Source organism: Chaetodon trifascialis, chromosome 21 (genome assembly GCF_039877785.1).
Source record: "Chaetodon trifascialis isolate fChaTrf1 chromosome 21, fChaTrf1.hap1, whole genome shotgun sequence".
Lineage (NCBI taxonomy): Eukaryota > Metazoa > Chordata > Actinopteri > Chaetodontiformes > Chaetodontidae > Chaetodon > Chaetodon trifascialis.
This window is the reverse complement of record NC_092076.1, coordinates 18,310,434-18,333,141: the sequence shown is the minus strand read 5'-3', so window position 1 is coordinate 18,333,141 and position 22,708 is coordinate 18,310,434. Positions and strand designations below refer to the sequence as shown.

Genomic DNA, 22,708 nt, shown 5'->3' with positions numbered 1-22,708 from the left:
CTGAAACTGACCAAATCAACAGTTTAATAAGTTTCAATCTCTGGAGATTGCACGCGCATAAATGAGTTTCTTACCACAAAGAGAACGACCAAAGCCAAGACCAAAAACCAAGGCAACTCACAATTTCCAAAAATACACATACATGCTGTAATGGAAAGAAAAAAGGTGTGAGATCCATGAAGAAAAAGGGGGGAAGACCAGCCTAATGGCAGCAAATAATGTATTATGAGAGAGATATTACACGAGTAGAGATGACAAGAAGAATATCAATATAAGCCGTTAATAAAAAATAAATGGTTGCAAAAGGAAAAAGGCAACAACGAGACCCAGACTGGAAATTCTGACCTGACAGATCAAAGGTGAACGTCTGCATGTCGACAAGGCGTCAGCTTCTCTGAACTGCCAGCAGCCGTCAGCTGGAGGAGTGGACTGGCAGCTGAAGAGGAGCTGCCATGCACTTCAAGGTCAGACCCATTTATACTTCCATCCCATCAATCCCTTGATCCAAAAGCACTCTGCTAGCCAGACATTGTGAGGTAATGTAGCTTTGCAACATTTCATCTTCTACTTATTGAAAAAAAGATGTTATTATTTGTAAATTAAATTGGTACAGCTCATTGTTTTACCGATTTTAGCTCGTTACAGACATACAGAGAACTATAGCCATGCTAGCGGCTCTGTGAGGCTGTGCTGAGCTGATTGCTAATGTGAACATGCTAACATGCTCAAAATCACAATGCTAACGTGTTGATGTTTAGCTCATATAATGTTTACCACGTTCACCATCTTAGTTTTATGTGTTTGTGTGCTAAATTGGCTAATTAGCACGAAACACAAAGTACAGCTGGTATTTGGTCATATTATTAGAAATTCATACTGAGGAGACGATGGATGGATGGATGGATGGATGGATGGATGGATGGATGGATGGATGGATGGATGGATGGATGGATGGATGGATGGATGGATGGATGGATGGATGGATAGATAGATAGATAGATAGATAGATAGATAGATAGATAGATAGATAGATAGATAGATAGATAGATAGATAGATAGATAGATAGATAGATACTTTATTCATCCCCAAGGTAAATTCACAACATGAATGTGTGTACCAAAACGAATAGAAATCCAGGCCATCGGTGAGACATTTAGTCTATCCACTATAAATGTCAACATCACGGTGGCACTATGAATGACTCAAAATTTCATGGCAATCCATCCAATAGATGTTATGATATTTCAGTCTGGACCAAAGCAGTGGGCCAGTGACCAACAGTCCAATCAATACTGCCATCTAAAATTAAAAATGATGGTTTGGTAACAATCCATTGTTTCTGTTGATGATGAGGAACATTATACCTGAAAGTCAAGGTCTGAGGAAAGCAAAGGACACAAAGAAAGAAAATGCAGCAACATATAAAAAAAAAATCCAGGATGATGTTAAAATGCTGTTTCAATCAGTCAAAGGCAGATGGACTAAGACAGTGGTTCCCAACCTGGGGTCCACACGCCCCACTGGGGGGAGCCAGAGGTCACTGGGGGTGCGCACAGTTTTGTCGGTTGTGAGGTTACCAAAATTATATTTGTGCAATTAAATTCCTAAAATCCTAATAACACGCCCAATTGGATAATCAAAACTCTGCAGAGTCCAAACTAAAACATATTTAAATTCATTAATCTATTTATCACTTCTTTTATTTTTGCAAATAAAAGCTTGTAATTAATCACTTTATTCTTTTAGTGCGTGTGTGCAGGTACGAGTTGGGGCTGGGGGGGGGGGCCTGGCTTGTCTTGGACACAGGCAAGGGGGGCTTCGAGGAAAAAAGGTTGGGAACCACTGCTCTAAGAGACAGAGTGGAGATGGCTTCCACAGGTACGATGATCAAAGTGGCTGAGGAATAAGAGAATCAGCCTTTGAGTGCTTTCGTGGCAGAGAAGTTCAAGTTGAGAGATGGCTGCACTTCACTGGAGGTGGACAGGGCAGGTATTTGTCTGCTCTCATCTTTCATTTGCAACCTATTCATCCATCGCCCGGGTCAACACTTTTGAATCCCACTACACCAAGTTGATTGATTCTTCTGGCATCATGACACGCAACAGCAGTTTCTCGGTTGAAAGAGTAATTGATCCAATGAGTGTGGGTGAGGGCCACAAATGATTAGCCAATCAGCGGTATGAGGGGGACTCATGCCATTGTCAAGCTGTGCACCAGAACCAAGGAGGGGTAACAACAATGTAACAACAAAGCAGGTAATATTATTAGTATCAGGGGAAAAATTAGTTTGTTTCAAGATCTAGACTGGTGATATCTGCTCATATATCAGCGTATCCATCCCTCACCCTCTTTGAGTTGCAGCAGCACCGTGCTGTCGCTGGGGTCGCTGCAGAAGTAGCCTCCGCCCTGCTCATCCAAGAACAGCTCGTCCTGCCTGAGCTGCAGCTCCTCCGCCCACTGCAGCCACGGCGCGTGCAGTGTGGCCTCGTACAGGTCCAGGAGGCCGCAAATGATGAAGGCGTAGTCGTCCAGGAAGCCAGAGATGGGTGGAAATCTGGAGAACGCGGTGGGAGAAGGGAGATGAAAAGTCAGAGATGTGGGAAGATGAGGATGGTTTTCATGAAGAATTTATTGAAAGATCAGTGTGAGAAAGCAGAGATGTGTTACAGTTGGTGAACTAGTTCTTGCCTTCCCCGCCGACCCACCCCCATCTTTTACACAGCAACTGCATCCTGAGGAAGATCAAGCCATGATTTCTATCAAGACAGTGTAGAAACCCAGAAGGAATGGCTTGAAAGGTAGACCACAAAAAGCCAGAAGGAATTGTGTGACAGTGCAGAGCCATATTACGATACACATCGCAGGCTGAGTATAATCTCTCCCTGGAGCATTTTTTCTCCATGTGAAACTACTCATCTTCCTTCTCCGAGCTTCTCTTACTGTAGAAGGCATCAAGGGACATTTATACATGCACACAGAGTCTGTGAAGTTTCGAGTGAAGCAGGACTGTAATTAGACAAATCTGTTGACTGTTAGATGTTGCTGGAGCATCAGCGTGCCGCGCCTCTCCCTCTATCCTCTTCCAGGTAACTTTAAAAATGTTTATCCTTTCATTTAAACTTACTTTATTTCACTTCCAAATCCACTCTGCACCTCGAGTTTTCTGTCTATGTCAATCTGCCTCAATTTCAGAACCTGTTCTCTGTCACTTGTGTTTACACCCCAACAACAGGACCCCTCTGGCCTCCCACACCGCCCCCCACCTCTAGTTCCCACAATGGCACCCCGGCTGGGTAAGTGCAGGAGGACTGACGGTGACAGGAAGCCAGATAGTGCTGCATCAGGCCAGGCTGATGGCTGGTGGTCAAGAGGCTGAAAACAGGAGGAGGCTTTAAAGGAGATGAAATGCATGACAACATTGGGGGGTGGGGGGGGGTGTCAGGAGTGATATCTGCGCCAGACTGGCAGACAGAGGTTGACTGTACTCTTGCACTGGACAGGACAGGGTGAATTTAATGCAAATCCAAAGGGGAAGAAAGTACTCAGACTTTGACATCATGACAAATGAAATTTAACCTGATGATCACAAGTTCAATAGACGAGCTTTGGGAGGCAGCTGTGAGGAGCTCGTTATCAGAGGCGGTAAGTTAATCAGAACGGCATTCACCAAATGAACCAATAAGTCTTCATTATGTCTTTTCTCTTGTAAAACTGAAACATTTTGCTTGAAATCCCTTCAGATAAAGCATAAATGTCTCATTTGTGCTGCTCGTCCATGTAAGTTTCCGAGTGTAGCATCTTTTCGCCCTGTTCTGGTGCGCCAATGTGTAATAGGCTCACTACTGCTCCCATGTGGTCGGAGAGTAGAAAACACCCATCACAACCGCGGCCAGCGAGAGCTGCAGTTGTGTCAAATTTCAAATTTGTTTTAATGAAATTTTACTTCTTATTACACAGGAGCAGAACTTTTCTTGTCTTGGTTCTCACCAAGATCATCACAGCTCTTTTTGAATACCTCCACCTCTCACACAGCGACATGTCATCTGGCTGAGGTGACTCCAGCCACAGGGATGAAAAGACTCCAAGAGGGCGTCGCTGCCACACAAAAAGGTAGAAGCCTTTCAGAAATACTTAACAGCCTTTTCATTCACACCTTCAACAGTGCGTGTTAAACGACTCATTTCCCTGAGAGCAAAGATAAAACGCCTTGTCAGTCTCCCGTATCATAGCACTCGGAGACAGTTTTATAATAATAGCTTCATAATGGTCCTCTCACACACGAGCTACTTCACTTGCCCCTGAATAAAGCTTAGAGGGAGAAACCTATTGGGGTGACAGGGGTCACATAAACACATCGACTCCCATTATTTTTACAACAGCAGTGACCTTTATGTTGGAGAATAATTTAATATGCTTGCTTGTGCTACTGAATGTATCGTTTAACTAGTACGCTGTGCTGTTACACATGAAATAACACAAAATAATGTCACGTAAGAAAATAATAGGAGAGGAAAGATGGGAAACGAAGAGAGAAACTATAAGGTACCCAGAGAGAGTTCCCTCTTTGTCTCGTTACGTATCACGTCATCTAATTGTGGACCTTCCAACATGCTGTCAATACTCGCTAGTGCACCAAATGTGGAGTAAATCCACAGCCCAACGAATGCACGATTGTTCTTGAGTATTTGCCAATCACGACTATGTTTGAAGTGTTTGAAGTCTTTCTGGTTTAGAGCTGTAAATCACGATTTTGGCTAAGCCCCCTGGTTCCATTTATGGGAAATGTTAAAGCTACATCCTGTAATAATATTCTAGACAACAGTGTGCCTCCGACTTGGTGGCAACAGCTCGGAAAAGGCCTCTTCCTGTTTCAACATGACTAAGCCAGGTCCATAAAGACATGGTTTTCCCTGTTTGTGGATGAACTGGAACACCAACATCAGTGGTTGACCTCACTAATGCTAGTGTGGTTGAACGGGAGCAGCCAGGTTCCAAAATCTTGTGGGAAGCATTCACACAGCATCTTCATTCAGAAGATTAGAGGCTGTTATTACACCAGATTAATGCCAATGGTTTTGTGATAACACGGCACACTCAGATTACCACATACTTGCTCTGGTGTTCCTATACTTTCCAGCAGAAACAATCGTTTCTGTGAAATTAATTGAAGAAACTGGTTGTAACTGACAGAGCAAAACAACCTGCAGACATTTATTACCAAAGAATCTCTAATGACAAGTAATCACTGGTAAATGCAGTGCAGCACAGCTGGCATGTGACCAGACATGTTGACAAATCAAGTAAGAATGAGTCAACATCACCAGTGTGCCACTGGGACCTTGCCACTGTTTCACTGTTCATTCTCAGGACACCCTCTGGTCCACTCAATCATCCAGTGTCAGGCAAGGGCCACAGAAATTCCACAGCATCAGCTCCTCAACACCTCCACAGCCTATTAACTCAGGTATTCTCACCTACCTCATTGGCCCATGGTCCATATGTGCTTTACCCATGTATGGAAACTAAACCAGGTCTGAGAAAAGGGCCTTGATAAGCATTCCTAATGCTGACACTGTCCTGAAATGGACAATTATGAATGAGACAGAAGCCGTGGAACAAGGCCAGAGTGTTTAGTGTGTATCTGTTCATGCTTGTGTTAAAAACTGTATCCATTTTATCACGGGTGTTGTGCGTCTCCTGGCATTTTTTTCTGCTGATTCGGTGGCATTTCACACTCGATCATTCATGGTAACTAGGGCATGGGGCTGGCCCGTGGAATGAGGACACCTGGAGCGGTATGTTTGTGCGAGTCTGTGTTGATGTTCTGAACATTCCCAGTGTAACCCACTATTCTCCCCCCCACAGAGCCCCTCCTCTCACTGTGTCAGTCCAAAGGTCTGACTGGGAAAAAGCCCTTCAACCTCATATGCCATTCAACAGGCATCTATAATCCACTTTATATATGGCCAATCTTGTTTCAAATATGCAGTATGATAAAGGTTACAGCAGCAATCTAATTACTGACCCGTGCATGTAAATGCAGTTTTGCAGTAACCAGGTTACTGCGATGCATGTGAACATGTTCTCTGATTTCCTGCCATAACCTGATTTATCCCAATAGCCTTGTTTCCTGTTGGCGTATAAACAGTCATCCCAGCACAGAAAGACTGCCTCCTGACCCTGTACTGTAAGTAAAACTCCCACTTCCAAAAATTGCGACATTATTTCTTCAATCTCTGAGTTAAGTGAATATGAATGCTTTCCTGTCTCAGTGCCAGAAAGGGACATCTTTCTAGGCATGACTCACCAGTTTCTGACTTTTTGTGGCACTATGGAGCAATGTTAGGATAAGTGGGTCCCTGCTTTGTATTTCGCATATACAGACGTGCATGCACATTCCTGTCAGTCGTTTCTCATTATTCTACTGATGAACAAGCGGCAGTACAGCACCAGGAAAAGTAGCAATGTGCTAGCAAAGTCAGGAAAGAAGACTTACAGCATGTGGATATGGGTGAAACCATACAGGTTGAAATTTTTTGTTGAAGTTAGCAGAATACACTTTGACACACACAGCGTTGACACACAGTTAAGATACGCTTCAAAACAAGAGAAGCATCATTTAGTTATGCTAAGTGGAATCCTATTTTGGGATCTTGTGTCAGCTTCTTTAATATTTCATCATGGAAGTATTTGGACATTGACAGTATGTCAGGGTTTAGAAGCAGGAGGCTTGCCAGAGAAGCCAGGTTCTTTTAGCCCTTCTGATCTGCCACCAATCAAGACACTGACTCCCTCCCTGATCCGGGGCTGCGGACAACACCCTCCCAACACAAAATCAAATCAGCTCTTGTTTGCTTTGTCTCTAACGAGGATAAACCTGGACAAGCTTTATCCAACAACAAAAGACTGAAGGTCCTACAATTCACCAGAAATTCTAACCTCTCCATAATGCATACATACAAGTGACATTTGTGCAGTTTCATTCTCACTACTTATCTTTTCTAGACACAGTGCAGACACACTGTCGTGATAGAAAACTAATGACGTGGGCCATGACATGGCGCACTTAAGAACCCCTGCAAACCTATTCATTATATTTATTTAGAGATTAACACTCAAAACTCCTGAGGACTGCTTGTGGTGTGCTGATCAGGTTTGCTTGACAACCCCACAACTGACAATTCAAATGTCATGCGACATCACATCCTGTGCGCCATCACATCTTTGCAAATGACCGCAGCTGAGTTCGAATCACTCAGAAGAGCACAGAAAAAACACAAACACAGGAATCTATAAAGTGCAATAACCAACACTCCCTTTCATAGAAAGTGCTGTGTTCTCATAGGATCATCATTCACATCACAACAACAAGCTGATTGAGATAAAAAGGCATTCAGGACCTTTAAATCTCAACTGTCACAATATCAACACTTGCTTCTTACATCTGATGCACCTCCATCTCGTCTCCACGGTAACAGGATCGGAGGACGATCTGCCGCTGAGCATCCCACAGGTGCTCCTTTAGGAAGTTGCCAGCCTGCACCGCCCTATCCAGCAGGGCCTTGTCCCCCAGTACAGCTCCAACACGAGCGTAGGCAGAGAGCATCAGACCTGAAGGGGGCAAAGAAAAGGTGACGGTGGGATGATTAGGTATAAAATACTGACTGTTACTCATTCTAAAACATCATGTCTCTGCAGTTGCAAAGCCTAGCCGCGCCACAGTCCCAGCTTGGTTATTTTTCACACTCTTTGAAGTCTCCTTGTTCCCTCTCATTCCTCCTCTCTTGCCTCTCTCTTCCCTCTTTCCCTCCACTCCTCTTTCATGTAGTGTATCAAAGCCTGGCGAGTGCACAGCCCGGTCTTCAAAGTGTTGCAGTAGGGGACAGGTGATTAATGGAGAGGTTTCTTCATTAGAGAAGAGAAGGGGAGTCTTGTGTTTAATTGCAAAGTTCTCAGGATCTCAGAGCCTCATTACCTCACTAACACACCCTGTCTTGAGATGTTGGCCCGAGAAGCAAACTGTTTGGTTCCATGAGTGTGTTTGCGTATGTGTGGTGGGCTTTTTTTGTTCTTGTAATTAATCACATCTGAGACAGTGTGCCCAACAAACAATGTTCGGGGGTGTCCAAATTGGCATCAGACTAATGGGAAGTGACAGCTAGTGTCTCTATAATAATTTACACACATTTTCATACTGCTAATGATAAATATATGAATATTTGCATGTGTAAATCTGACCATCAACTTCCACAGTGCTGAGTAATGAGTATGATGAGTACTGTATGAGATGAGCTTGACATGACAGCTCTCTTGCTGTAGCATTAATGTGTGTCTCAACTTCACCATTCCAGGAGGCCAACATCTTGGTGTCCAGGTGTGGGCGTGGCCGACTCTTCCTCACTTCTGCCATTTTGGCTCTGGCGGAGGCCAGGAGCTCGTTGACCTTCTCAACACTGATGCCAAAGTGAGCAGCCGTTAACTCCACTGAATACCGCACGATCAGCACATTCTGGCCCTGCAGCTCCCCGTGGGGGTCCTGGCAACACACAGCACAGGGGATGAGGGTATTCACAGAAACTCCCACTGACTGCAACAGATGTCATGTTAATGCTGTAATGGAGCAGGTTTAACACCTTAAATTGCTGTCAGAATAAAATAAAACAAGTGATTAAAGCGTGATTATTTTCAGGACTTTTTGACTGATTTTTTCACATAAGCACATTTGAGTCCACTGTGCAATCCACGCAAGGGCTGCAGTGATAGATAAAAATGAAACTGACCTGTTCCGGAGCAACATTGCCTTGCTCCTTCACCCCATAGTGGTGCATGAAGATGTCTGCCTGCGTGGCAGACCCAGTGGCACCCTCCACCACATCTGGCAGCAGTTCCCGAACTTCTGAGGCCGTCCAGACGCAGAACGCCCCTTCACGCTTCTCTGATCCCCCCGATGCTGGGACGGAGTCTGCGTCCTCTGCACTGTAGAAACCCCCTGACTGTTTCAGACAACAGACAGGGATGGAGGTCAGGGAAGGAGATGGAGAACTGCTATTTAACGGAAAGCAGATTTGAAATACATATCAGACTCATGACATATACTGTATGTAAGGAATATACAGAAGCCTTCAGATTTCACAGCACATGTTCTGTGCAGTCACATGGTATATTTGATACCTGTAATATAAATGGCTTTATCTTCGAATTAATTATGCTAATAAACAATAAACAAAGCTTGGGAACAGAAAGTCTTAAGGTACAGACCCACTTTGTTATACAGGATACAGGAAGTTGGTGATAAAGTTAACCACTGATGGGAACATTTGACAGTAAAACACATTTAAGGAGGTGTCACAGTGGCCCAAGATCTTTGATGGAAAATGTATACGAAGGCCTCTGAGCTGATGCTGTCATTATGTATTCACTGGACAGAGAATGGTTGCAAATCCAGAGATAAACACAGCAAAACGATGTTGCTTTGGTCGGAGACTGCAGGGCTCTGCTGCCTGAACTCTGCAGGGAGATGGGACCTCCCTCCCACTCTTTTTTTTTCTTGTACCACTAATCGACATATTAGGGTGATGCCATCGTGAATGATATGTTGGAAGTGTTCCCACAGACACAGCCGACTTCAGTTGAACAATATCAGCATTTAGTTTGACACTCATCACATTTTCCACTAAAATTCACTGTAATGCTCCCACACAGTGAGAGCTTAATGTCATGGGAGGATCTGCCAGCTCATTTGTGTTTGGCATTCAGATGGCAGCAGCGCTACATGAGCTGGACTAACCAGGCTAACCGGGCTCAATGAACTAGCGCGATACAGATGATAAACAACTGGTGAGCTGTCAAAACCTTTAAGTAAAACCAAGGAAGTCACATATCGAACTGTACGTTCTGTACTGAATGGTTTGGGATGAATACAACCCCGCACCAGTTCCACCAGTTCCACCAGTCTCCTTGTTTCATCTCCAACCAACAAAACAACATGTTTCTTAATAAACTTTACCAACAAACTTGTGTTACATTATTTACATGTAATCCACTATTTCTAATGATGTTAAAATGTATGCTTAATCTGCATGATGACCTGAAGATCATAAATCTTTCAAACTCAACCGAGAGAGAGCTCACATGACTGGCATTTGTGCTGAAATAACAAATTTGACAGAAATCAATAAACAGATTTAGTATGATACGCAAAAACAATATCATGCACACCCTCTCAGTTCCTGTATAAACCCTGTGAACAGTATTTTATAGTCATGATGTGAACTTCAGGAGCCCATCTCCCTCAGGGAAGATCCCAGCCATTGTAGAACAAAAGAAACATACCGTCTGTAGTAAATTACCTTTGTGGCATTAATTCATTAGTGTATAATTACATAATAAATCTTGGGGAATATAATGATTACAACGACTGTGGTTTTCATTGTGTGCCCTGTTCGCTGCGGTTGACTCATTAATCAAAAGGAAAAAAAGGTTGACCCTCAGAGGAGAGCAGGGGGTTTAAGAGGCGATTTGTCAACGGGGTCCCACCCCATGCCCTCAAGGATGTACCAACACACAGATACGCACAAGCGCACACACGGGCCGACACACACGCTTATTATCTCCATTTAATGTTCTTGCTTTCACAGGCGTGACAAATCAAACTGCAGTTTATATTCCTCTACTTTTAATTACTTTCCTTTGCCAACATGCATTCCCAAACGCTCCATTAATACAAATTTTAACATACATCTTAACCCAAACCTAGACCTCATCTGAACTTTCCTTTTTCCCTTTCCCTTAAAGCTAAAAAAAAAAACCCTTACTTTAGAATATTTGCCATCCCCTTGGTGCCCCAGTGAGGACATCTGGTCCCCATAAAACCAGTAAAGCAAAAACATGCACACCTACACACACAGAAGTCCTAACAAGGCAGCAGATGATTCACCTTGTCACTCAGGTCTCTGGAGACATAGAGCAGTATATCCTTAGCCACATCTGCAAAGAGCTTCTCACCTGATACCTGGAAAAATAGCAACACATAGCACACACCAGCTTAGACTCATGATTCAACCATAACATAACCTTAAAGGTATCACCATGTGATTTATATGCATGGTATTAACTAGAGAACTTGATGCAAATGCTGACGTAGTTGCTATATCCTCATTAAGCACAACCACAGATGTGTGCATTGCCTGTATTCGAGATTGCCTGCATGCTGCACGTCCTAATTATTTTTGTGCTCATGTCTGTGTCCACTCTGAAAAACAGGCCAGCCCAAGATACAGTCATGAGAAAGTTAAAAACAATGGTATTAGGTTGCAGTTCGTACTGCTGCATCTTAATTGAACAGTGCAGTGCAGTGGAAACAGGTTAGCAACAATCTGAATCTGATTTTTGCTGAATGGATAATATGGAGAGAGACAGAATACTGGAGGCACAAAAAAGACACACCTGTGAGGCAGTTATGTAGGCTACAGCAAGCTGAGCCTGGTCGTACAACATCTTTTCAAAGTGGGGAACATGCCAGGAGGAATCTGTAGAGTAACGGTGAAAACCCTGCAGAAGGGAGACATAAGGACAGAAACAGTGCGTTCTTCAGATGCTAATGCTGAAAGCTGAAATTACTGAAATTATCTATATTAGAACAACCAATGCCACAGAGATACTACTACAGAGACATACATCTATGTGTTTGTGTGTCGGTGCATAAACAAAGTAATTCAATATCGCTTAATCTGATGACGACTGTATTTGTTCAATGATTAATGATTTTGTCAGAAAACAGCAAAAAGTGCCCGTAGTGCAGCCCGAGTGCAAAATGATGTCTCAAGCGTGTATGAACCTGTGCCACGTGGTCGTGAATGCCTCCGAGCGCCATCATACGGAGTGTGTGTAGGGCCATCTGAAGAGCCTCGACCCCGTCTGAGGTGGAGCGATTCACACACCAGTACGACATGAGGAACATCAGATTCACTGTGGAGAAGGATAAATAGAGAGGAAGTCAGATGAAGCGTTTCAAACGCATGTCCAGCGTGGTTCTTCCTGAGTGTACCTGGTGTGGGGAACTTGGGAGCATCTCTAAAGCCGCCATACTCCTCCTCGTAGGACTGCGCCAGCTGCTGGAAGCAGCGATTAGCAACATCTGGGGCCAGTGGAGGATTCTCTCCTGGGTTTGCAGCGACGGCCGTGCCTTTCTTCAGAGCTTCAAGGATCCTCTCACCGCTGGACTCCAAGGCGGGACGGTTGTTCTGCCACTGAGGATTAGAAGATTTGTCATATGTAGAGATGATTAAAATCTGAAAACCTGAATATGCAACACATCAACTCAAAATATTGCATCATTAACATGCATGCACTTGAAGACTCAGATTTTCCCCAAGGACATGAAATATGCATGAAATACTGTTTATATGGGTGAACTGCAGGAGGCAAAGGAAAAGCATAAAGCATAACATGCAAAACTCAAAGACGGAGAAAAAAAGTCCTGCTCCACCTGGTCTATGATTCTGGTGAGAACCGTCATGAGCCCAGGTCTTCTTCCATGGTCTCTGGGAGGGAAGTAGGTGCCTCCAATGAAAGGTCGAAGATCAGGGGTCAGCCACACACTCATGGGCCACCCTCCACCTCCACTTGTTGCCTGTTGGCGTTAGTAACCAAAAGTGATGAGAAAAAATGATCAACGAGGCTGGAGTGATAATACAAACATAAGCACACACACCTGCACAAAGGTCATGTAGACCTTATCCACATCAGGTCTCTCTTCTCTGTCCAACTTAATGCAGACAAAATTGTCACTCATGATTTTGCCAATTTCTTCATCTTCGAAAGATTCCCTCTCCATAACATGGCACCAATGGCATGTTGAGTATCCCACTGTCAGAGAGAGAGAGAGAGAGAGAGAGAGAGAGAGAGATACAGATTTCCAGTCCAAACACATCAGGAAATTCAGAGTGATGTGGCCTAAAATGAAATACGTTAAGCGTGTTAATGCCAGGCGTGAGAGGGGGTTCCGACCTGATAAGAAGATTGGTTTGTCTTCATTCTTTGCTTTGTCAAAAGCTTCTTGTCCCCATGGATACCTGAAACAAACATGACAGTTTATATACGACACTATACCAGCTTTCAGTAAAGTGTGAAGTCAAGACGTACTCACCAGTCCACGGGGTTGTGTGCATGTTGTAGCAGGTAGGGTGACCTCTCCTTGGCTAACCTGTTGGTGTGTCTGTGAGGGGTGGATGAGGACTCTTCACCCCCTGACGCCATGCTCATTAAGACAGACGAACTGGACACACAAACATATTGACAATTTTAGTTCGTGTTTGTTGGAAATGATGCAGACGTCTTCAAAAGACAGAAATCTTCTAAAGGATTATTGTGTGTGACTTTAGTTCAAACAGATATATAGAGCATGAAATTAAGAAAAATAAAACTCACAGGCTTGTTTTTTGTGAATGACACTCTCAGCCATATACATGAGTATTACTGCATTGCTCTGGTATTATCATTTTTCATCAACAGTCCCTATGCTAATTAGATATGGACCCCCTGATGGTTTTATTATTAAGCTTCATTAATGTTGAACACACCTGTCATTTAATGAAATACTGCTGCAAATCTGAACACTGAGAAATGATGTGTGTGTCCGCTGGGTCTGTGCACTACTATATCACTTGACAGATCTTTGTATGGCAAATTTTGGCATGTCAAAACTGTGACATTATAGGTAGAATTAATAATGGAACACAGGGCTGATTGCCATTTAGGTGTTGCAGCTGAAGGCCGATTAAGCATGCTTGGCTACTGACAGTTATGACAGTTGTCAAACAGGTACATCGTGGTGCTGTCATACATTAAGTGTTAAGTTGACGACAATTGTCTGCCTGAGGTTGTTTCAGCATGTATACTACTAAAGCGAAATGATACTGAAGAACCTTGTCAGCAGCTCCGTACAGCAGCTGCGGTTGCTGTCAAGCCCTGTAGCTGTTAGCCAATGTACAGTCATGTCGACCTCCATTTGAAAATTGCCTAATTTACTGTTACTTTGTTTATAGGTAAGGGTTTTTTCTCTCAGGAAACATGACTGAAAACAATTTCCGATATATTAGACATTTTCTTAAAATTCGGCTGAAATAACTACGAGATTTGGACACACATCTATTTGATTATTAACCTGAAACGTAAGGGCACTTAGCTTAATTTTACCGTTAGCAGAGGCTGGTCTGGGAGTTACGAAAAAGGACAGTTAGATGAGATGACAAATTATTAGACATACATGCTGCTTGGTGCCTTACGTACCTAAACCGAATGAAAATAAGAGACACTTGGACCTTTGCTAGATGTCTTTATTCGCAGGGGCATGTCTCGTGGCCACATTTATGTTAGGGACATTTTTATTTGCACAATTTTGTAATGGAGTTTCGCTTGAGTACATTCGTCCAGAATCAAGTCCACACAGTACAGCAACACTGACACTTACCAAAATTTGACGTGCCACCTTCAATTTTCTTGCTAAATTCACGCTGGGCACGTTCGCCGAAACTTGTCAAAGTGACGCACATGCAGCGTTAGCGTTAGCAACCTATTAGCCGTGGTGGCTTTACCTGTGATAGTAGGCCGGCTGGGGATGGTGCTGGAGCGGCGACTTGTCTGTTGGTGGGTGGGAAATTTGTCTAAAGCACCTAATGTTACCCCCTGAGTATTGGTGTTGACTGTCTGCTCCCAAAAAAGCTGCAGTTAAAAGGCGTGCACGGTCTACGTGGCTATTCCTGGACGTCGACTGACGCCATGCTAGCCTCAACATCCTAATCCACCAAGTGAGTTGCTTAACGTTTGTTAGTTACTTAAGCAAGCTAACGTTAGCTACTTTGTTGATATACACCAGCCAAAACTTCATGGGGTGCACTACCATAAATGGACACGTGATGGCGCACCAACAAATCAGGAAAACTCCAAACAAATACAATATGAGGGTTCCTCTTTTAATAAATCATTGGCTGTGAGATAGCAAGACAATTAATTTGTTGAAAGGTAAAAATTGTGAACAGGAAGTTTCATAAAAAGAGAGAGACAGACAGACAGACAGACAGACAGACAGACAGACAGACAGACAGAACAAAATGAGACGTGTTTCTCCACTTGTTTTTCCACTATGCTTTCACATGTTTCGAAATATTGAGCTTGACAACCATCGAGACGAAGTCATTACGAGTCACCAAGTCTGAGGCGATAATGTTCACGGGTGTTTTGCCAGCTTGTTCTTTCACCCACTGCTGCAGCCTCGGCAGACTCCTCTGTATGACATTGACAAGGTTGTCACAAAGGCGAAGGATGTACTTCAGGATCCTCACATCCTCTGGCAGTGTCAGGTTCAAGCCACATACAAAGAAACCTGCAGGTCATAGGGGGCAAATTAAAGCTCAGTGACTGTGTCACAGAACAGAATATCATGCAGGGGATTATACATAAATATCTGCACTGTGTGATTTACATGTTGTCACTGAATAAATGGTATTTGGTCGGTAGAGACATTTACAGTAGCCTAAAAGAGACATTATCAGCCCATGCCACCAAAGCAGAGCCCAAACTCCATATTGACTTACTGTGAATAGACCCTGGTCTTTCCAAAGCCTGACGAAGTTTGGATTCAACTTTTGTGAGGTCCATGCTTTGTCCATAGAAATAAGTTATTTTACTCCATAACCCAGCCTGCTGAGCTGGTGGATAATCATATGAAACGATGACATTTTTGCCTTGGTTCCAGCACCTCTCCAGTGTAGGGATGTTCTGTTGTGACACATGGAAAGATTACATTTCAGAAGTTGTCTAAGCTTAAGTTCTGTTTATTTGAAAGCTATAAGAGCGTACTTTAATACATTTGACTTATTGATTGGGGGGGGGGGGGGCATTATTTACCCATTTTAGGAAGAGCTTGGCACCAAACAAGGTCTTGATGAAGTTGGTAAGATGGCTGTGGAGGCGACCTTCAATCTTTTTGTCAAACCCTTTGAAGTTGGATAAATCCAGGATGAGGATCTCCCTGGGGTGCCTCACCGCCCAGTCATTTATGACCTTGAGAACAGTCTGAACACAATGGCAGAATAGCAGTTCTTAATACAGCTGGCATCAAATGAAGATATATTTTTTATCTATTTTTCATTAGTATGTGTTTTCATTCGGTTTTAAAAAAAGACCTGCTTAGTGGATTATTTGGATTTTTTGTCAATGCACGGTCGGATATCAAAAATAGTTACTCTGTGGGCCTTCTGTATAGAGCTCATTAATTTTTATCATCTGTGTCTCAGTTGGTAATTTGGGCTCATTCTTTATCACAAAACACAAAGTAACACATCAAAGTACCTCTACTGACTGTTCTAACTTTAGTATGTTCATGGCTGTAGCTAGGATTTTTACAAAAAATACTGAGGTTATGAGTTCATTCATTCATTGCTGATACCATTGGTGACTAATAATCCACAAGATAGATTTCCTCTTAAATGCTGATTGATGTACAAATAATGAAAAGAGGCAATGATTTTATGGTTATATATGATATTTGCATATTTACCTCCACATCAGTCCGTGTGTACAGCCCATGATAAAAATAAAGCCTCGTGGGGTTGGCGTCATCTGGCTTGCGAGCAATCCTCAGGTCAAAGTAGCGAACTCCTGCATCCAGTTGCTTTGTGATGGTGTCCTCCTGTATTACAAGCCACCACAACTGTCAGAAAAACACTCCCCTCCCTATTTCATTAATGCACAGGCACATTCAGTGCTGACTGGTTTTTTGATCACCATTTACCTGAGTAACCGCCCATTTGCGCACTATTTTACGTACGCAGTAAATCCTGCTGAGTCTTTTCAGTCTATCAGGCTCTACTATAGAGGAGTTGATGTCCAAGTCATAGCTCATTGAGTCGTGGCTACCTGAGAATTACCAAAACACATGCAAGTGTGCACACGCACACGCACACACACACACACACACACACACACACACACACACACACACACACACACACACACACATGCATTGAACAGATTGCCCTTCCAGATGAATTGTAAAAACTTTGGTGATCTTGTCTTTCCTTTATAGCGTTTACCTTTACATCAGATCAACATTTTTACTTGTCTAATACCTTGGTTTGTGACTAAACACTTGCAAAACTGACATTCCCATCAGCCTCAGCTATACTTTGTGTTGTGTGTTGATTAGCAAGTGTTAGCATGCTAACACACTAAACTAAGACAGTAAACAGTATAGCCTCTTAAGATTAGCATGTTACTGTTGTGATTGTAGTTACACGATCTCAGCTTCGTACCTGGTATGGCCAGGTGAAAGAGAGGTATGCTGTGAAGCTCAGGTGGTAGTTGTGACATCCAGTCACAGTAGCTTGTGACGTTTCTTCTCCTTCTGCCTTTTTCTGCAGACGCTGCCATCGCAAACTCTGCATAAATCAACTCAAAGTCAATCGTCAATTTTTTACCTAATGCAGTAGACTGCTGCTAATAATGGACAGATTTCCATAAAAAAACACAGACATCAAGGTCAAAAGTTTAGAGGAACATCACGTACCCTGCTGAGGGGATTGCCAGCCTTCCTTTGGGTTCTTTCTTATGTCAGGTTGGACAGTGCAGAGGTGTACAAAGAACTGATACAGTCATGAGCATGAGCAAGCAACAGTCTTATGCTGTTCACTGAGAGCCTGCAGTTTTCAAGTTATGTTGACAGCACTGAGGTACGAGAGAAACAGGTATGTGTTGTAGTCATACAGGTTTTTGGAAGCCAGGAAGTCAGTTGTATGAGGAAACCTAAGAATAGAATCACTCATGTTTGATGAAGATGATATGAAGGTATAGTCAAAGTTCCTCATTCCATCAGTGTGGGTCCAGTAAATACAATGAGAAAAGAAACTGCATGTGTCTGTGACTGTCAGTCAGACCAGGCTGTGGACCAAAAGCAAGACTTAGTCACTAAATGAATCCAGATTTTGGTTAACTGACATTTTAGTCATTTCAGGCAAAAGGGTTTATTTTAATATTCTTAGCATCTTCAATATTACATTCTCTCTTTTTGAAATCTTTGTTACTCCAGTGTTGAACACTATGAGCTAAAATAATCAAATAATGATGATTATTAAAGTTCTTTCTATCACACACATCTATTTAGCTGACACTTTTATCCACAATAACCTACAACAAGTGCATTCAAACATGTGGATACAACCCACTAATTGCAAGAGTCATGTAAGTACATCAGCTTTTTCAAATACAGTATTCTGAACTGCTTCAAGTACATTTAGAAACAATAAGAGAAATCATTGACGAAGCTTTGAAAACAGACTGGTAGGGGTCAAGAAGGTTGTTCTGGTGGTGATATGCAGAGAGTTGAGCCAAGACAGAATGCTCAAGTGTTTCGGAGAGACGTGGAAGAAGAGAGGCAGGTCTATGATAAAAGCACAATTGTACTTAGGGCACCATGGGTTAACATGGAGAACCTTTGCTTCAATAGTTAATCATCTGTTGAAAGCAAACAGAAAGTTTATCAACACAAAACCCATCCAAGACATGTATCGTACAACCATTAGTGATAACTACATGTATGAAAGGGGAATGTAAAAGGAATAGTTGCAAGCCATTAAGGGTGTACGCAATTTTCTTGCATTGAGGATTGTTTAATATTTTATCCCATGCAAACTCATTGAACTTTAAAGCAAAGCTATGTAAGTGTAGCAACATAATCCAGGCTCAAAGGTGCATTTACTTTAATAAGTGAGGAGGAGGTCAGAGAGAGGTGCATGCAGCATTTCCAGGAGCACTCGCAGCCAACAGCTACAGGAGCGGACAATGAGACTGCTGGCCCAACTTAAGACTGGGGTGGATGCTGCCCAGTCAACCTTTGTAGGACTCCCCTATACCGTATATTACCTCTTCTTATCATATGTCCGAAGCTCTACATTTAAGTCCACCTTTGACCTTGGTTATTTTGTTGCATATAGGCCATACACCTCCTGAAAAGACAAGAATGAACTTTGCAAGAGACTATGTAGATTTGATCTCTACAAATGACAAATTGAACTCATAAGCAGTAAAATACACCCTTGCTCAGTTCAATACTGAGAGGTAATGTAAGGCTCTTGGGCCACGTGAATCCAGCTTTATTATCTAGCCTTGGCAAGACCCACCATACTGTATTCTGGGCTCTGCTGAAGATGGAATAGTACTGTCTGATGAAGACATAAACCTCTGTTGCCAAAGCCAGAACAGCAACCATAGTAATGAGACCGTGGGAGGATTTTGGAGAAGAATTTCAGATGGAGAGGAAGTATAGTGAGATGAGAAAATACAAAGTCTGGCAGGGAAACAAACACTGAGCTGACAGATGTAGGCAGAGGCTTGGAGGGTGAATTTCTGTCCATGGATGTGGAAGGTGATGTCAGACATTTGGCAGTTGACAACATGCTGAGAACAGAGGTAGGAAGAAGAAACTGAAAGGAAAATGGATGAAACGTGATCAAAATTTGGTTCTCCTGTTAAATTCTTTACTTAGTCAAGTTGGAATTTAGTCAATGCACTTACGTCTCTTTGGCTGCTGGCCCCCAACCCACTGTTGATGTTGCTGATGCTGCTCTGATGTCCAACAATCAGAGGAGTGCCTCTGTCCACAATAGCCTGGCAATCACCATTGCAAGCCAAAACCTTGACCATTGACAGTAACACTGAAAGGGGCAAACAGTACAGCATGTATCAGACAGATGTCAAATACTTTTGCCTACAATATCACTTTGATATGGATACATTTTGGAGGACTATTGATGCTGTAACCATAGCTTTACCTGGCCACTGTGATCTGCCAATGTAGCTCACTGGAGAACCGAATACAGGTGATGGGACCAGAGCAGTTGTTGGTGTTAACACCAAAGGAATCACAAATTGTCTGATAGAGCAGGGTTCGAAGAGTCTGCCTGTGTTCCTAACCCCAAACTTCCTTATCTCTAACCTTGACTGTTCAAGGTCTGTTTTCCTTTACAAGATACAAGCCTGATTCGAAAAACCTCGGACACTGTGTAAACGTTATTAAAACAGAATGTGGTGATTCGGAAATGCTTTTGACAACATATTTAATGCTTTACCTCATTCACTTCATTGATTTTTGTAAATATATGCTTATTCTGCCATCAAGTCAAGTCAAAGTTTATTATGGCCCAATATCACAAAGCATGCCTCAAAGGGCTGTACATATAAAAACAGCAATGAGCAACATCAGTAAAACAAATCCATAAACCAAACAGTAAAATCTCAGTCATTTCTGAAGATCACAAATAATCAGTGCAGATTGTTGAAAATGTTGAAAATAGCGCAGAATAAGAGAAAAAAGAAGGCAAAACTTTCAAATGGTTACTAAACCTTAGCCTAGCCATCTAACATTTGTCTGTTCACACTGCATGCTCGACTGCTGCAGTAGATGGAGCGCACCCACAGGGAGCATCTCAGAGGAGTTTATTAAGTTTAGGTAGCAGGAAAAATCCAGAACAGAACAATTACAGGGATTTGTTAGAGTGTTACAGCTGACTTCCTGGATGAGGCAGGATGTGCCACACAACAAAAGGCCATGTCATTGTCTCAGCTCTGCTGTCAACACTGTCAGAAAGCATATTTTAGTTGAGCATAATCAGCCTCTTGTCCTTAAGGTCAATCACATTACGGAACCATTCAAACTGAAAAACTGCTATAGTAGCACAGCAGGTTTATCCAGTTGTATACTCACCTATAGACTCCAGAACCTGTGCCTAAACAGGCATGTGTCCTTTTTTAAACAGGAGAAGACTAGCATTTTACAATTACACAATATGGCAATGCACATTCAAATGATCAGTGAAGATGGAGAAAATAATTGTTGACCTCAAGACAATGCCAATTATGTGATTAATAGGAGGAACACAACGCATTCGAGAAAAGCTTGCATAACTGCAATATAGTTAAATATTTGTGTTTATGTTGAAGGTGCCAACTAGTAAGTAAGGTTCCCTTGGGCAAAATTAGATCCAAGATAAATTCACAGCTCTAGTCCACAGGAAACTGTTAACTATTAGAGTTTCATCTTGCTTAATGCTTAATGCTATGTATTTGCTGCTTATTCTTACATTTTATTGTAAAATATTGCTTTCACACACACATACACACACACACACACACACACACACACACACACACACACACACACACACACACATATATATACTGTATGTGTGTTTTTTTTGGTGTGTATATTATGTTAGGGTATGTTATGTATATTGTGCTATGACACACACAGACTACAACTGCATATTATCAAAATTTCAATGGATTGTCCATGTACATTAAAGTCAAATATCTCACTTCATATTCTATTTTATTCTTTCATTTCATTTTAAACTGACTTTTACTACAGTCAGTCAACTTATCATGTACAGTAAGTCTCAGCAAAAACATTGTTACGCTATCATGTTTTTGCTTTTTTATGATGGTCTAATGAATGAAGTATGAATTACTGTAATATTCCTATAGCTGTGTTATCATTCAGAATAATAAAATAAAAATATAAAAATGTGTTAAGAAATTAAACTTACACCTGCTTTCAGACCATTTGATCTCTTGTCTTTATTCTGTAGAGAAAAACATCCACGGAGTCTTTTACAAAATGTGTCAGCATATAACTGTATTTATAGACAAGCAATATCGTAAGGAACAATATTATATACAAAGAAGCAAAAAAAAGTGAAACCATGACTAAAGCAACTGTGTGCAGTTTTTACAAATATAACATTCATTACTCTGCTTTTCCTTGTTTTACTCAGAATAATGACCTGGTTTACCAAAGCCTGTCTGTCCTTATAGGTGGATGGTCAACAGGCTTTTTGGCTTAAATAATTACTGGGGTTAAAAAAAATTACATGCACATCTCTTATTTTGTTTGCATGTGTGTGCATTCAAAAGGAGTTTATTTTGGAGCAAAGGACATTATGCAAGACATTTATTTCAAATAAACTCAACGTTAATGAAGTGCAGAAGGGACAGAAAAGTTTGTTTGATTGACTAATTCAAAATTGTATTCAAAGCCTTCCAAGGGAAAACAACTGTCACATGAATGGCACTTGGCCGAGAAAATCGCTCTCATCGCGTCGCCCCATCGCGCCATCGCTTCATCGCTCGAGTTGAAATTATTGAACTTTTGCGGTGGATTCGCGTGAAGACGCGCCGCGACAGCCTATCAGCGTTGAGATCGTCATCCACGTGCTGACATACGGACATGGTCAACGAGAAAATGAAATGGCGGAAGAAATGTTGTTGTTGGGCAGGCTTGTCGCGCGACGCGATGACGCCGCAAGGGATTTTTGTGCCAGCGTCAAAACTGGAGCGTCTGGTGCAACGCGATTTCATTTGAGGCGCGATTTGAGGCGATTGGTGGGAACGTAGCCTAAAACATGCAGGGCAGTGGGGCCCGAGGACAGGAATTGAGAAACACTGCTTTAAAGCAACCTGAATAGCATCTGCTAGCAAATTGTATGAACTCATCAAACCAGTATTACATTTTGCTTTGCCAAAGAATTAATAATTAAAGTCTGGCAGTTCAGTACTTTGTAGCTTCAAACCACAGCAGAGATCCAGTCAGAGCCTTGGCACAGTTCCAGTGAGAACAGGATTTATTTATTAGGTTCACCTCCAGTGTAAACATGG

General features: G+C 42.3%; 2 protein-coding genes across 3 annotated transcripts in view; both read right to left on the bottom strand.

Moving 5' to 3' along the window:
- The window catches only part of spata20 (spermatogenesis associated 20), a 33,367-nt gene extending 18,508 nt beyond the window's left edge, over positions 1–14,859 (bottom strand). Inside the window, exons 1-13 of the mRNA XM_070991150.1 lie at positions 14,596–14,859; positions 13,149–13,277; positions 13,010–13,074; positions 12,714–12,868; positions 12,489–12,632; positions 12,048–12,249; positions 11,838–11,968; positions 11,447–11,551; positions 10,938–11,012; positions 8,782–8,994; positions 8,345–8,537; positions 7,444–7,612; positions 2,347–2,555 (exon numbers count right to left, since the gene is read on the bottom strand). Coding sequence (XP_070847251.1) covers positions 2,347–2,555; positions 7,444–7,612; positions 8,345–8,537; positions 8,782–8,994; positions 10,938–11,012; positions 11,447–11,551; positions 11,838–11,968; positions 12,048–12,249; positions 12,489–12,632; positions 12,714–12,868; positions 13,010–13,074; positions 13,149–13,277; positions 14,596–14,795 — 1,990 coding nt within the window. The 5' untranslated portion in view covers positions 14,796–14,859. The remainder of the gene's footprint in view (positions 1–2,346; positions 2,556–7,443; positions 7,613–8,344; positions 8,538–8,781; positions 8,995–10,937; positions 11,013–11,446; positions 11,552–11,837; positions 11,969–12,047; positions 12,250–12,488; positions 12,633–12,713; positions 12,869–13,009; positions 13,075–13,148; positions 13,278–14,595) is intronic.
- Positions 14,860–15,141: 282 nt separating this feature from the next.
- On the bottom strand, positions 15,142–17,431 carry LOC139349951 (PI-PLC X domain-containing protein 1-like). 2 transcript variants are annotated; one of them, XM_070991025.1, is made up of 6 exons: positions 17,314–17,431; positions 16,794–16,918; positions 16,560–16,691; positions 15,908–16,075; positions 15,595–15,778; positions 15,142–15,383 (listed from the first exon to the last, which is right to left on the bottom strand). In XM_070991025.1, the coding sequence occupies exons 1-6, from the start codon at positions 17,429–17,431 to the stop codon at positions 15,142–15,144; spliced, it is 969 nt and encodes a 322-aa protein (XP_070847126.1). The 2 variants fall into 2 exon arrangements, with proteins under 2 accessions (XP_070847126.1, XP_070847127.1); XM_070991026.1 differs by having other exon boundaries at positions 16,830–16,918; positions 17,314–17,422.
- Between the last annotated feature and the right edge of the window lie 5,277 nt (positions 17,432–22,708).

Bases quoted from the DNA above. Each gene is read 5' to 3' on its own strand.
- LOC139349951 (XM_070991025.1), bottom strand. From the start codon at position 17,431: ATGGCAGCGTCTGCAGAAAAAGGCAGAAGGAGAAGAAACGTCACAAGC. The intron at 16,919-17,313 runs GTACGAAGCTGA...GGTAATTCTCAG, and splicing joins CTTTCACCTGGCCATACCAG to GTAGCCACGACTCAATGAGC. The intron at 15,779-15,907 runs GTAAATAATGCC...GTGTCACAACAG, and splicing joins CCAAGCTCTTCCTAAAATGG to AACATCCCTACACTGGAGAG.